Genomic DNA, 13,374 nt, shown 5'->3' on the forward strand with positions numbered 1-13,374 from the left:
CTATCTATCTATCTATCTCTCTCTCTCAGGAGGCAGAGGCAGGAAGATCTCTGAGTTTGGGGCCAGCCTGATCTACAGAGTGAGTTCTAGGACAGTCAGGGCTACACAAAGAAATCCTGTCTTGAAAAAAAAATTAGCATTTAATAAATAAGCTAGACACTGGGTGATCCCTGCACCTGGGAGATGGAGGCAGGAGGATCAGGAGCTGAAGTCCACACTGGGCCACCTAAGACCCTGTCTCCACAAACGAGCATGCATAGGGCTGTCAACTAGGGTTTGATCTCTAGGATTCGCAAGATGGAAGGAGAGAACTGACTCTTGCAAGGTGTCCTCTGACCTCTGCACACCCAACCTACCCACAGCCACACACAAATAAACAAAGAGTGGGGTCCCAGACTCAAAGGAGGGGCCCTCTTGCCCAGCTCTTAGTCTCTCACCTGTGGAGTTGGACAGGGTCTCCGGAGAGCTTGAGATTCCATTCTTTTGGGCCCACACAGAGAAGTTGTACAAGGTCCCAGCCTCAAGTTCCTCAAATGTGATGCTGGTGTTTGTAATGCTTCGGGTCTCGTTTTTGTCATGCTCTCCGGTACACCGCACACTGTAGGTGTAACCCTGAAGGTCTGGGTCCTGGGGGGGCTCCCAGCTCCATGTGATGGAATTATTAGTTTGACTCACACAAAACAGGTTTATTACTGGGTTAGGAGCTGAAAGACAATTAAGAATAATTCAAGCTGAGCAGGGATCCCAAACAAAGAGAGGCAGTCAGCGGGTATTTCAGGCCCTCAGATTGCCAGCTCTCCATCAACCCCTTGTTCAACCAGGTTGAGGTGTCTTACTCTAGCCCAGCACATCTCAGATTTCTCTTCTCATTTCTTGGGGTTTTTTGTTTGTTTGGTTGGTTTGTTTTGTTTGCTTGTTTTTGTTTTTCGAGACAGTGTTTCTCTGTATAGCTTTGCGCCCTTCCTGGAACTCACTCTGTAGCCCAGGCTGGCCTTGAACTAACAGAGATCCTCCTGGCTCTGCCTCCCGAGTGCTGGGATTAAAGGCGTGCGCCACCACAGCCCAGCTTTGATTTGTTTTGTTTTTCGAGTTCTGGGAAGCTCAGGCTGGTCTTTCAACTGCATGAAGAAGTTGAAAATAACCTTGAGGTTCTGACCCTACTTCTCAACTTCCAAGTGCCAGCATCACGGATGTACACCCACCATGCCTGGTTAACACAGTGCTCTTAAAGCTTTGATTAGGCTGAGGTCAGAGCCTGTCCATAGCTCTTAGGTTAGGGGTGGGGCCTAGAGATAATCTATCCCCTTCCATGTCAGCATTTTGGCTAACTTGATCTTGTTCAGGTCCTTGCTCAGGCAACCTCAGCACCATATGATATCAGGGATGTACAAGATGACTATTTCGTTGTATACATAGAGTAAATTCTGAAGAATAAAGAAAAATTGGAATTGGCCAGGCAGCGGTGGTGCACGCCTTTGATCCCAGTACTCCGGAGGCAGAGGCAGGCAGATCTCTGTGAGTTTGAGGCCAGCCTGGTCTACAGAGCAGGATCCAGGACAGCCACCAAAGCTACAGAGAAACCCTGTCTCGAAAAAAAAAAAAAGAAAAGTTGAAATAAACAAATAGAGGCTGGCAGGATGGCTCAGTGATTAAGAGCAGTCGCTGCTCTTGCAGAGGACAGAGGTTCAGTTCCCAACACCCACACTGTCTTTTCTAGGACTTCTAACAGCATGGGTGCCAGGCACACATCATTACGTATATATATACATGCAAGCAAAACACTCATACAAATAACATAGTAGTGAGTGAACCTAAACACACACCTATTCACCTTCACATACCAAACACACACATACACATGCAAGCTACATACATAACACACACACAAACACACACACACACACACACACACACACACAGGAAAATGGAAAAGGGCAGAAAAAGGAGACTATAGATGTAACGGAAAAGTAAAGGAAAACTCTCTGTGACAGGAGGGTCAGTAGGTGGGCATGGGGGAGGAAAATGAGTCCACGAGAAGGGCTGCGCTTAGTGTAAAAACAGACATCTTGATATTCAAAATAAGGGGCCGCCCATATGGATCAGCAGATAAAGGTGATTGCCACCAAGTCTGATTACTTGAGTTCAATCTCTGGGACCCACATATTGGAGGAGAGTATTTACTCCCACCAAATGCTCCTATGACCTCCACATACTCATGCACACATACAATAAACAAACACATATCAAATCAAATCAAATAATGAATAAATAAAATGGGCTGGGAGTGGTGGCATCTTCTGTTAAATCTCAGCACTCAGAGGCAGAGTAAGGTTGATCTCTGTGAATTCAAGGCCAGCATGGTCTACCATAGTGAAGTCTAACACAGTCCGAGTTCTATCAGGAGTCCCTGTCTGAGAGAAAAGAAGAGTCTAGACAAGAAGTCTGTCCAGGTTAGAATGAATGGAGCTGACGAGTTGATGGTTCTTGACCACAACCATGGACCTTCACACACAACTACTGACCTTCACCTACGAAGCACACTCGTACACATGCAAGCTACATACATACATACATACATACATACATACATACACACGCACACGCACACGCACACGCACACACACACACACACACACACAGGAAAATGGAAAAGTGCAGAAAAAGGAGACTATTTAGGTCGTGTTGGACAACTGGAAACGTCCCCTGAAGACCATTTGACCCATGTCCTGCTCATTTCTGATGTGGCTGATAAAAAAGGGAATCGTCCATACTTGGCTTCCACTTTATTCCCTCTAGGGCATGACGCCTGCAGATTTCTCTTGTCACGTCTCAACCACTTTTTACCACTTCTGGTTAAGGAGAAAGAAGACAAGAGTGTCCGCTCTCACCTGTGGATTGATTGAGAGTAACCATGGAGCTGCTGACTCCATCTCTTTCCACCCACACAGAACACTCATATGAAGAGGCAGAACACAGTCCACCCACAGTGACACTGGTGTCTGTTGTGTTCCAGGTCTCACTCTGGCCACCATCTGCAGTGCACTGGGCCGAGTAGTTGAGGTTCTGGGAGGAGGAGGAGCAGGAGTTCTCAGGGACGTCCCAGGTCAGGCTGATGGAGCTGCTGTTTTGAGCTTCCACCCTCAGGTTTCTCACTGGGTTTGGAGCTGAGAAATTAACAAAAAAGATACCGGTCAGCATCAGGACAGGGCAAAGGAAGCAGCCAGTGGGCACTCTGCTTTAAAAGTTTTCTAGATGCTCTCAATATTTTGTTGGGGAGATGAACTAGGTCTGGTCCTCAAACAGGGTTTCTGTCCTGCTGGGGTTTCTACTGTTGTAGAAAAGCACCATGACTCAGAGCAACTAGGAGTGGAAAGGTTTAGTTCATCTTGCACGTTACAGTCTGTTATGAAGTGTAGTCAGGGCAGGAACTCCAGGCAGGAACCTGGAGGCAGGAACTGAAGCAGAGGCCATGGAGAAATGCTGCTGACTAGCTTGCTCTCCATAAATGCTCAGCTTGCTTTCATATACACCCCAAGACCACCTGTGTAGGGAATGGTACCACCCACCGTGGGCAGAACACTCCCACATCAATCAGTCATCAAGAAAAAGCCTCACAGGGCAATGCAACGAAGGCATTTTCTCCGTTAAACTTCCCTCTTCCCAGGTGACGTTCTCTTATGTCAAGTTGACAAAACTAGCCAGTACAGTCTCACAAGGTCCCAGTTGCCTTCATACTCTCTATGTAGCCAAGGATAACCTTCACCTTCAGATCCTAGTATCTATCTCTATCTCCTCAGTGCTAGCATCACACCTGGGTATCACTGTGCTGGCCTAGACCAGTAGTTCTTGAAGTTTGCATATAGGGAACCAGAACTTCTTGAGCACATGGATGTTCTATCTCAGGTTAGAAATAAAGCATCCCCAATCAGCTATAGGGAAATGCTGGTGCTACCAACATGTCCATCATACTGAATATCAAGATCTAGACCACCTTTCCAAGTGCTGTCTGTGATGAGGGCCATGCCTTCCCAATCTCCTATGTGACAAGCACCATCAAATTCAAACCAGCCTGGACAACATATTGAGTTCCAAGCCAGTCTGGGAAACATAGGGACATGCTATCTCAAACGTGAACAAGGGCCTGGGGAAGTTGCTCATCTGATCAAGTACTTGCGATACAAACACCAGGAGCTGAGTTCAATCCCAGAACCCTGTGAAAACATGACAGGATATCTCAAACCTGTCACCCCAACACTGTGGAAGCCAATGTGGGAAGAGAGGATCTGGTCCAAGTGGTGAGTGCATGTCTGAGTAAGAGTCTCTGTCTCCAAATCAAGGTCAGTGACTCTGAGGAACCACATCTAAGGCTGGCTCCTGGCTCTGAACAAACACTCACACACAGGAGTGTGCACACACATGATCCACTGTTACACATGAATGATGTAAAAACCCTACACACACACACACACACACACACACACACACACACACACACGACACACAAATAAATAAATAAAGTTACAAAAAATAACCCCCAAACTCAGGGAACATGACAGAGGAGGAGGGCTCGAGGATGATGAGAGAACAGAGGTGCCTTCTGGACAGGACATGACTGTTGCACACTCATGAACTGACAGCGGCGGAGATTGCTTGCACAAATCCTGAATGAGACCAGGACAGCCAACAGTCCAGATAGCAGTGGAGGGAACACTGATGTTCCACCCGCTACCTGAAGAGCTAACCATAGGCAGTTTGCCTCTAGAGGAAGGAGAGTCAGTTTTCCTCAGGGTGGTGGTCCTGGTAGGTTGGTCAAGCCTCAGTGGATGGCTCCACTCTCATGAGTACATGAGCATCATAAGTTATACCCTGTGGAGTATGATCTTAGATAGGGTTTCTTTAATTTTTATTATTATTAATTTTTTGGGGTACCACTGTATAGCCCTGGCTGTGCTAGAGTTGGCTCTGTACACCAGGCTGGCCTAGAACTCAGAGCCCAGCCAGCCTCTGCCTCTTGAGTACTCGGAACAAAGGCGTTACCACCATCATCCAACCCTAGATAGAGTTTATGTTGCCCTGATTAAACAGTATGACCAAAAACAACTTGGGGAGCAAAGGATTTAGTTCCACTCATCCTTTACAGCGCATCACTGAGAGATGCCAAGGCAAGAACCTGGAAGCAGAAACTGAGGCAGAAACCATGGAGAAATGATGCTTCCTGGCTTGCTGCACAGACACAAACACACACACACACACACACACACACACACACACACACACACACACACGGTGCACAGACATATGTGCAGGAAAATAACCATACACTTAAAATAATTTCTTATTAAATTTTAAGTAAATTATCCAGGCATGGTGCCACACGCCTTTAATCCCAGCATTTGGGAGGCAGGGGCCAGAGGATCTCAATGAGTTTGAGGCTAGCCTGGTCTACAGAGTGAGTTCCAGGACAGACAAAGATTCACAGAGAAACTCTGTTTTGAAAGAAAAACATTTAAGTATATTAACCAGTCTCTGAAAGACAAATACTGTATATATTCTCTCATTTCATGTTCCTAGACATTTATATACTTACATAAAATCATATAGATGTGACGGAAAAGTAAAGGAAAACTCTCTGTGACAGGAGGGCCAGTAGGTGGGCATGGTGAAGGAAAATGAGTCCACGAGAAGGACTGCGCTTAGTGTAAAAACAGACATCTTGATATTCAAACTAAGGGGCCGCCAATATGGATCAGCAGATAAAGGTGATTGCCACCAAGTCTGATTACTTGAGTTCAATCTCTGGGACCCACATATTGGAGGAGAGTATTTACTCCCACCAAATGCTCCTATGACCTCCACATACTCATCCACACATACAATAAACAAACACATATCAAATCAAATCAAATAATGAATAAATAAAATGGGCTGGGAGTGGTGGCTTCTTCTGTTAATCCCAGAACTCAGAGGCAGAGTAAGGTTGATCTCTGTGAATTCAAGGCCAGCATGGCCTACCATAGTGAAGTCTAACACAGTCAGAGTTCTATCAGGAGTCCCTGTCTGAGAGAAAAGAAGAGTCTAGACAAGAAGTCTGTTTTTGCGGGCCGCAGGAATATATCATAAGAACTCAGCTGGTTATGGCAAAGTCACTACCTGGAGGGATCATGGAATTCCTCCAGAGGAAGCCAAATCCCAAGGAGGTTTTGGTGTTACTTGGCTTGTTATATATCAGCTGTATTCTGTTATGAAAATCATGTGTGCCTTCATAGCTTTCCCAATTGACTTTCCCTAAGATGGACTAACAGTGTAGACTGAGCACTCTCTGGACATACACATTCCAGGTAATTTGGAGAACAGCCTCAGGGAAAGGCTTTCTCTGGAATCAGATATCTCCCTTGGCCACTTTCAAGGACTACAGGAAACACCACCCAGGTGGGCGCCCATTGTTAGTCCCAGGTGGACTAACAATGATAACAACCCACAGGCGAGTCTCCTGACTTAAGGTAAATTCCACAAGGGGACACCGCCTAGGTCAGGTAGACATTAAGTAATAGCTTTACACAATTTAGCTCAGACCCCTCCTTTCTTACAGCCTTACTAACTTTATAGCCCTCTAACTACTTACCTAACCACTTCTAGGAATATTTAGATAACCTTCTGTGCTAACAGCTATGCTCAGCCAGAACTCCCAGTTCAAGTCTCCCTGTAATTATCATTATTGGTAGCATCCGGCCAGGTCCATCACCGGATGGAGGAAAGTACCTTATCAGAGATACCTCTGTACTCTCTAAGAACAGACTTAAGCATCCAGGTTACCTGTTTGAGAAGGCCTGGCGGATGTGTCAATTAAGCCTATTCTTATCACCCCTCCATTTGACCCTGGAAGCCTGGCTTTGCACTGCTAAGGAAATACTGCTTGTAAGTGTATATATACCAGAACTCCCAGGGCAGGGGAGGACAGAGAAGAGAGAAGAGAATGGAAGAACTAGATGGGTAAGAACTTGAGAGGAACGAACTGAGATGGGGAAGAACTAGATTGAAGAGCTAAAAGAGAGGACTAGAGGAACGAGATGGAAGATGAGGAAGAGCCAGATGGGGAAGAACAAGATGAGGAAGAGCCAGATGAGAGAGAAGGAGACGGGAGAGGAGCTGATAGGGGAAAGAACTAGATAGATGAGAACCTAGAGGGGACAGAACTAGATGAAAGAATTAAGATAGAACCTAGAGGGGACAGTAGAAAAATATAGAGAGAAATCAGGCAAGAAAGGAGCTAGACATGAGAACAGAACTAAAGCTGTGTATAAAGGATGTTATGCCAGAGGAATTAAAGCCAATGGACCAAAGAACTCTGCGTGCGTAGACTGATTTACCGACCCTAAAGAATAGATCCTCAGCTGATTGATAGAGCCTTCTGCGGACCCTGGGAGGGGACTATCCAGGGGCTGGACCCCCATAGTCCTCGATAGTCTGTCCAGGTTAGAATGAATGGAGCTGACGAGTTGATGGTTCTTGACCACAACATGGAACTTCACACACAATTACTCACCTTCACATACTAAGCACACACATACACATGCAAGCTACAAACATACATACATACATACACACACACACACACACACACACACACACGAAAATGGAAAAGTGCAGAAAAAGGAGACTATTTAGGTCGTGTTGGACAACTGGAAACGTCCCCTGAACACCCATTTGACCCATGTCTTGCTCATTTCTGACGTGGCTGATAAAAAAGGGAATCATCCATACTTGGCGTCCACTTTATTCCCTCTGGGGCATGACGCCTGCAGATTTCTCTTGTCACGTCTCAACCACTTTTTACCACTTCTGGTTAAGGAGAAAGAAGACAAGAGTGTCCGCTCTCACCTGTGGATTGATTGAGAGTAACCATGGAGCTGCTGACTCCATCTCTTTCCACCCACACAGAACACTCATATGAAGAGGCAGAACACAGTCCACCCACAGTGACACTGGTGTCTGTTGTGTTCCAGGTCTCACTCTGGCCACCATCTGCAGTGCACTGGGCCGAGTAGTTGAGGTTCTGGGAGGAGGAGGAGCAGGAGTTCTCAGGGATGTCCCAGGTCAGGCTGATGGAGCTGCTGTTTTGAGCTTCCACCCTCAGGTTTCTCACTGGGTTTGGAGCTGAGAAATTAACAAAAAAGATACAGGTCAGCATCAGGACAGGGCAAAGGAAGCAGCCAGTGGGCACTCTGCTTTAAAAGTTTTCTAAATGCTCTCAATATTTTGTTGGGGAGATGAACTAGGTCTGGTCCTCAAACAGGGTTTCTGTCCTGCTGGGGTTTCTACTGTTGTAGAAAAGCACCATGACTCAGAGCAACTAGGAGTGGAAAGGTTTAGTTCATCTTGCACGTTACAGTCTGTTATGAAGTGTAGTCAGGGCAGGAACTCCAGGCAGGAACCTGGAGGCAGGAACTGAAGCAGAGGCCATGGAGAAATGCTGCTGACTAGCTTGCTCTCCATAAATGCTCAGCTGGCTTTCATATACACCCCAAGACCACCTGTGTAGGGAATGGTACCACCCACCGTGGGCAGAACACTCCCACATCAATCAGTCATCAAGAAAAAGCCTCACAGGGCAATGCAACGAAGGCATTTTCTCAGTTAAACTTCCCTCTTCCCAGGTGACGTTCTCTTATGTCAAGTTGACAAAACTAGCCAGTACAGTCTCACAAGGTCCCAATTGCCTTCATACTCTCTATGTAGCCAAGGATAACCTTCACCTTCAGATGCTAGTATCTATCTCTATCTCCTCAGTGCTAGCATCACACCTGGGTATCACTGTGCTGGCCTAGACCAGTAGTTCTTGAAGTTTGCATATAGGTAACCAGAACTGCTTGAGCACACGGATGCTCTTTCCGTAGGTGAGAAATAAAGCATCCCCAATCAGCCGTAGGGAAATGCTGGTGCTACCCACATGTCAATCATACTAATATCAAGATCTAGACCAGCACTTTCCAAATGCTGTCTGTGATGAGGGCCATGCCTTCCCAATCTACTATGTGACAAGCCCCATCAAATCAAACCAGTCTGGACAACATACTGAGTTCCAAGCCACTCTGGAAACATAGGACATGCTATCTCAAACATGAACAAGGGCCTGGGGAAGTTGCTCATCTAATGAAGTACTTGCCATACAATCATGAGGACCTGAGTCCTATCCCAGAACCCGGTGAAAACATGACAGAATAGCTCACACCTGTCACCCCAACACTGTGGAAGCCAATGTGGGAAGAGAGGATCTGGTCTAAGTGGTGAGTTCATGTCTGAGTAAGAGACTCTGTCTCAAAATCAAGGTCGGTGATTCCGAGGAACCACATCTAAGGCTGACTCCTGGCTCTGAACAAACACTCACACACAGGAGTGTGCACACACATGATCCACTCTTACACATGAATGATGTAATAACCATACACACACACAAAAAAAAAACATACACACACACAAATAAATAATTAAAGGTACAAAAAATATCCCCCAAACTCAGGGAACATGACAGAGGAGGAGGGCAGGAGGATGATGAGAGGCAGAGGTGCCTTCTGGACAGGACAGGACCGTTGCACACTCATGAACTCACAGCGGCACAGATTGCTTGCACAAATCCTGAACGAGACCAGGACAGCCAACATTCCAGATAGCAGTGGACAGAACACTGATGTTCCACCCGCTACCTGAAGAGCTGACCATAGGCAGTTTGCCTCTAGAGGAAGGAGAGTCAGTTTTCCTCAGGGTGGTGGTCCTGGTGGGTTGGTCAAGGCTCAGTGGATGGCTCCACTCCCGTGAGTACATGAGCATCATAAGTTATACCCTGTGGAGTATTGTCTTAGATAGGGTTTCTTTAATTTTTATCATTATTAATTTTTTTCGGGTACCACTGTGTAGCCCAGGCTGTCCTAGAATTGGTTTTGTATACCAGGCTGGCCTAGAACTCAGAGATCCAACAGCCTCTGCATCTTGAGTACTAGGACTCAAGGCATGTGCCACCACCACCCAACTCTAGATAGAGTTTGTGTTGCTGTGATTAAACAGTATGACCAAAAGCAACTTGGGGAGCAAAGGATTTAGTTCCACTCATCCTTTACAGCCCATCACTGAGGGATGCCAAGGCAAGAACCTGGTAGCAGAAACTGAGGCAGAAACCATGGAGAAATGATGCTTCCTGGCTTGCTGCACAGACACACACACACACACACACACACATACACACACATGAAAAGGGCAGAAAAAGGAGACTATTTAGGTCCTGTTGGACAACTGGAAACATCCCATGAACACCCATTTGACCCATGTCTTGCTCATTTCTGACATGGCTGATAAAAAAGGGAATCATCCATACTTGGCTTCCACTTTATTCCCTCTGGGGCATGATGCCTGCAGATTTCTCTTGTCACGTCTCAACCACTTTCTACCACTTCTGGTTAAGGAGAATGAAGACAAGAGTGTCCGCTCTCACCTGTGGAGTGACTGAGATTCACCTTGGAGCTGCTGACTCCATCTCTTTCCAACCACACAGAACACTCATATGAAGAGGCAAGACGCAGTCCATCCACAGTGACTCGGGTGTCTGCTGTGTTCCGGGTCACACTCTGGCCACCATCTTCAGTGCACTGGGCCCAGTAGGTGAGGTTCTGGGAGGGGGAGGAGCCCTCAGGGACGTCCCATGTCAGGCTGATGGAGCTGTTGTCCTGAGCCTCCACCCTCAGGTTTCTCACTGGGCTTGGATCTGAAAATAAGGGCAGAAGGAACAATCAATCATTTGCCCCACATTTCCCTAATCTGTGAAACCTATGTGGTTTGTGCCTACAATGCCATCCCTTGGGAGACTGAGACAGGAGGACTTCCTAGGTTCAAAGACAGTCTGGGCTTCCTAGTTAACTCTAAGCTGAGGATATGGAGTCATATTCGCAGTTAAGCACGCACGCACAAACACATATATGTGATAGCAATAAATAAATTTAGATATATTATAAAGTAAATGATAAATAATAAATAAAAGTACTGAGCCACACAGGAAGACACTGACAACATGCTCTGAGCACCACTACCACCACCACCACCATCACACACACACACACACACACACACACACACACACACACACACACACGAATAAATAAATAAATCGACTGGGTATGGTGGCATATGCCTTCAATCCCTGCACGTGGGAGGCAATTAGTTAGTTCCAGGCTAGCCTGGTCTACAGAGTGAGTTCCAGGACAGCCTGGGCTACACAGAGATACCGTGTCTTGAAAATTAAATTAATTGGTTAAGAATGAGCCAGGGTTTATACATGCTCCAGGCACCAAGAAAGGACTAGTGCATGGTCTTGTACCAGGGACCTTCATGGCTCCTCAGCCTTGTTCAAAGACGCTGCTCTCTGTAATGACATGGTTAACCCAGGGACTCATGTATGGTTGAGATGTTTAAGACACACCTGTCGTCCTCCCCAAGGCTCAGAGAACATCATGGGAAGGGGGTGAAAGGAATGTAAGAACGGGAAGATGGGGAGGAGGGGTGTGAAACGCTTGTCTTGGGGTCCGACATAGCTGTAGTACACATGAACTCCCAACAGCTGTGGTCGTAGGTATAAAGCCTACCCAAGATGAATGCCCTACACATCCATATATGGAGGGTGTACTCATGAGACCCCACCGAGGAAAGCAAATGGTAGTCCAGGGCTGCTGGGAGAGAGGAAGTCACTGTCTTCAGTGACCTAGCCACCTGCTTCAATGGATAACACCATATGAGTGAGGCTTTCAAGTTAGAAAAGCATGGATCATTCATCAGGCTCCCTCCCACCGCTGTGTACCACCTCCCCACATCCAAGTTGAGAATCTTCCCTTGCCCTCAGCCCACCATGGGCCCTCAGACTCAGAGGAACTGGGGTCTCCTCTCCCGGCAAGGACAATGATTAAACGTGGGGTTTTACTCACCAGCCGCCCTGACCACGGTGCAACCGGACAGACCCTAGAGGAATCCAGGTAAGAAGAAATTAGCTGAGCTAGGGGAGATCAGGGAGGTGGGGCTGGCCTGGCTGGTTGAGACTCTCCTGATCTCTGTCCCCAACCTTTCCTCCAACCTTGACCAAGGAGAGGAATGTGGGTGTGATAAAGGTCGTCCCGACACTGGCGCTCTGTTGGCTAGGAAGACCGGTCACCCATGGCAGAGGTGGAACTCCAGGGAGTCGGGAACCAACCTTGGTTCCCGGATACAGGCAAGAGATAACATGAGGACTTTCACTTTCTGAAAAATATAACCAGAGGCCTTGGGGGAGGGAGGGTGGCCCTGGAGGACAACAGGAGGAAAATAAAAGTGGACTCTGAAGACAGACTGTGGGTAGAGTTGGGGGGGGGCAGAGGCTGGACGCCGTGGGTTTGTGGGAAGAGAGTTAGGGTGTGGGAGGCAGGGCAGGCTCTGGGCTTCTGGGTCTGGGGGAGGAGGGCTGGGCTGTGTGTGTGAGCGGCTCCATGTATGTTCACTCTCACACCCGACACTACAGCATCCAGACTCCGCTGTAGTAAGATTGTCTATAGTCCTCCAAACTCAGAGCATCCTTCCTTCTCCAGGTAGTGACCACCCCCTGCTCCCTCAAGGCCCTGGCTGAGGAACCTTCCTCCACACCTCTGGGGGTGTACATTCCAGCCACTTTCTACCCCTCCCTCCCTTGGACCCCAGCTCAGGCCTGAGCAGGAGAGAACTTACCAGTAGCACCAAAGTCCCCCAGACCCCGAGGTTCCCCCCAGCTCTGGCCATGTGTCTTGATGCTTCATAAGGAACACAGGAGTCCTAGGTCTGGAACTTTACCTGCTGGACTTTAAACTCAAGAATTTTTTCTTTTGCCAGCCCATTGGTGAGGCCAGAGGCTAGCACTGGAATGGGCGGAGGAGGAAGTAGAAGCTCTGAGCTTGAGAGCCCGGCACGGCCCTGCCCTGTCCCCCACCCCACCCCCTTCCTTTCCTCTCAAATCCCCACACAGACATCCTCCACATCTTCTCTATGGTCCTGTCTGGAACCCTCGGGGCTCCACTCACCCCATTTTGTACCACAAAAGCTTCTTCCCTACTCAGTGGCCTTCAGACCCCGTAGGCAAGCAGAGGTCACTTTCCACTGTGTGTGAATGCACCATGCAGATTAGGTAGAGCCGAATGTCCGAATGTCCGTCTGACTGTCCTCTCTTAGTGGATGGGGCACATCACAGCCAGCCCAAAGCCAGGTGTGGTGACTCACACCTGTAATCCCAGCACTTGAGAGGGGAAACTGAGGCAGGATTACTGTAAATTACAAACCAGTCAGGGTTACAGAATCAGATACTGTCTTAAACACACACACACACACACACACACA

The 13,374-nt window shown here is 47.6% G+C and overlaps 1 protein-coding gene across 1 annotated transcript in view; it reads right to left on the reverse strand.

The window, feature by feature from the left end:
* The window catches only part of LOC143272878 (receptor-type tyrosine-protein phosphatase H-like), a 28,407-nt gene extending 15,447 nt beyond the window's left edge, over positions 1 to 12,960 (reverse strand). The window contains exons 1-6 of the mRNA XM_076569602.1: positions 12,733 to 12,960; positions 11,964 to 11,997; positions 10,484 to 10,753; positions 7,879 to 8,154; positions 2,889 to 3,164; positions 438 to 704 (exon numbers count right to left, since the gene is read on the reverse strand). Coding sequence (XP_076425717.1) covers positions 438 to 704; positions 2,889 to 3,164; positions 7,879 to 8,154; positions 10,484 to 10,753; positions 11,964 to 11,997; positions 12,733 to 12,783 — 1,174 coding nt within the window. The 5' untranslated portion in view covers positions 12,784 to 12,960. The remainder of the gene's footprint in view (positions 1 to 437; positions 705 to 2,888; positions 3,165 to 7,878; positions 8,155 to 10,483; positions 10,754 to 11,963; positions 11,998 to 12,732) is intronic.
* Between the last annotated feature and the right edge of the window lie 414 nt (positions 12,961 to 13,374).

Source organism: Peromyscus maniculatus, chromosome 1, assembly GCF_049852395.1.
Source record: "Peromyscus maniculatus bairdii isolate BWxNUB_F1_BW_parent chromosome 1, HU_Pman_BW_mat_3.1, whole genome shotgun sequence".
NCBI lineage: Eukaryota > Metazoa > Chordata > Mammalia > Rodentia > Cricetidae > Peromyscus > Peromyscus maniculatus.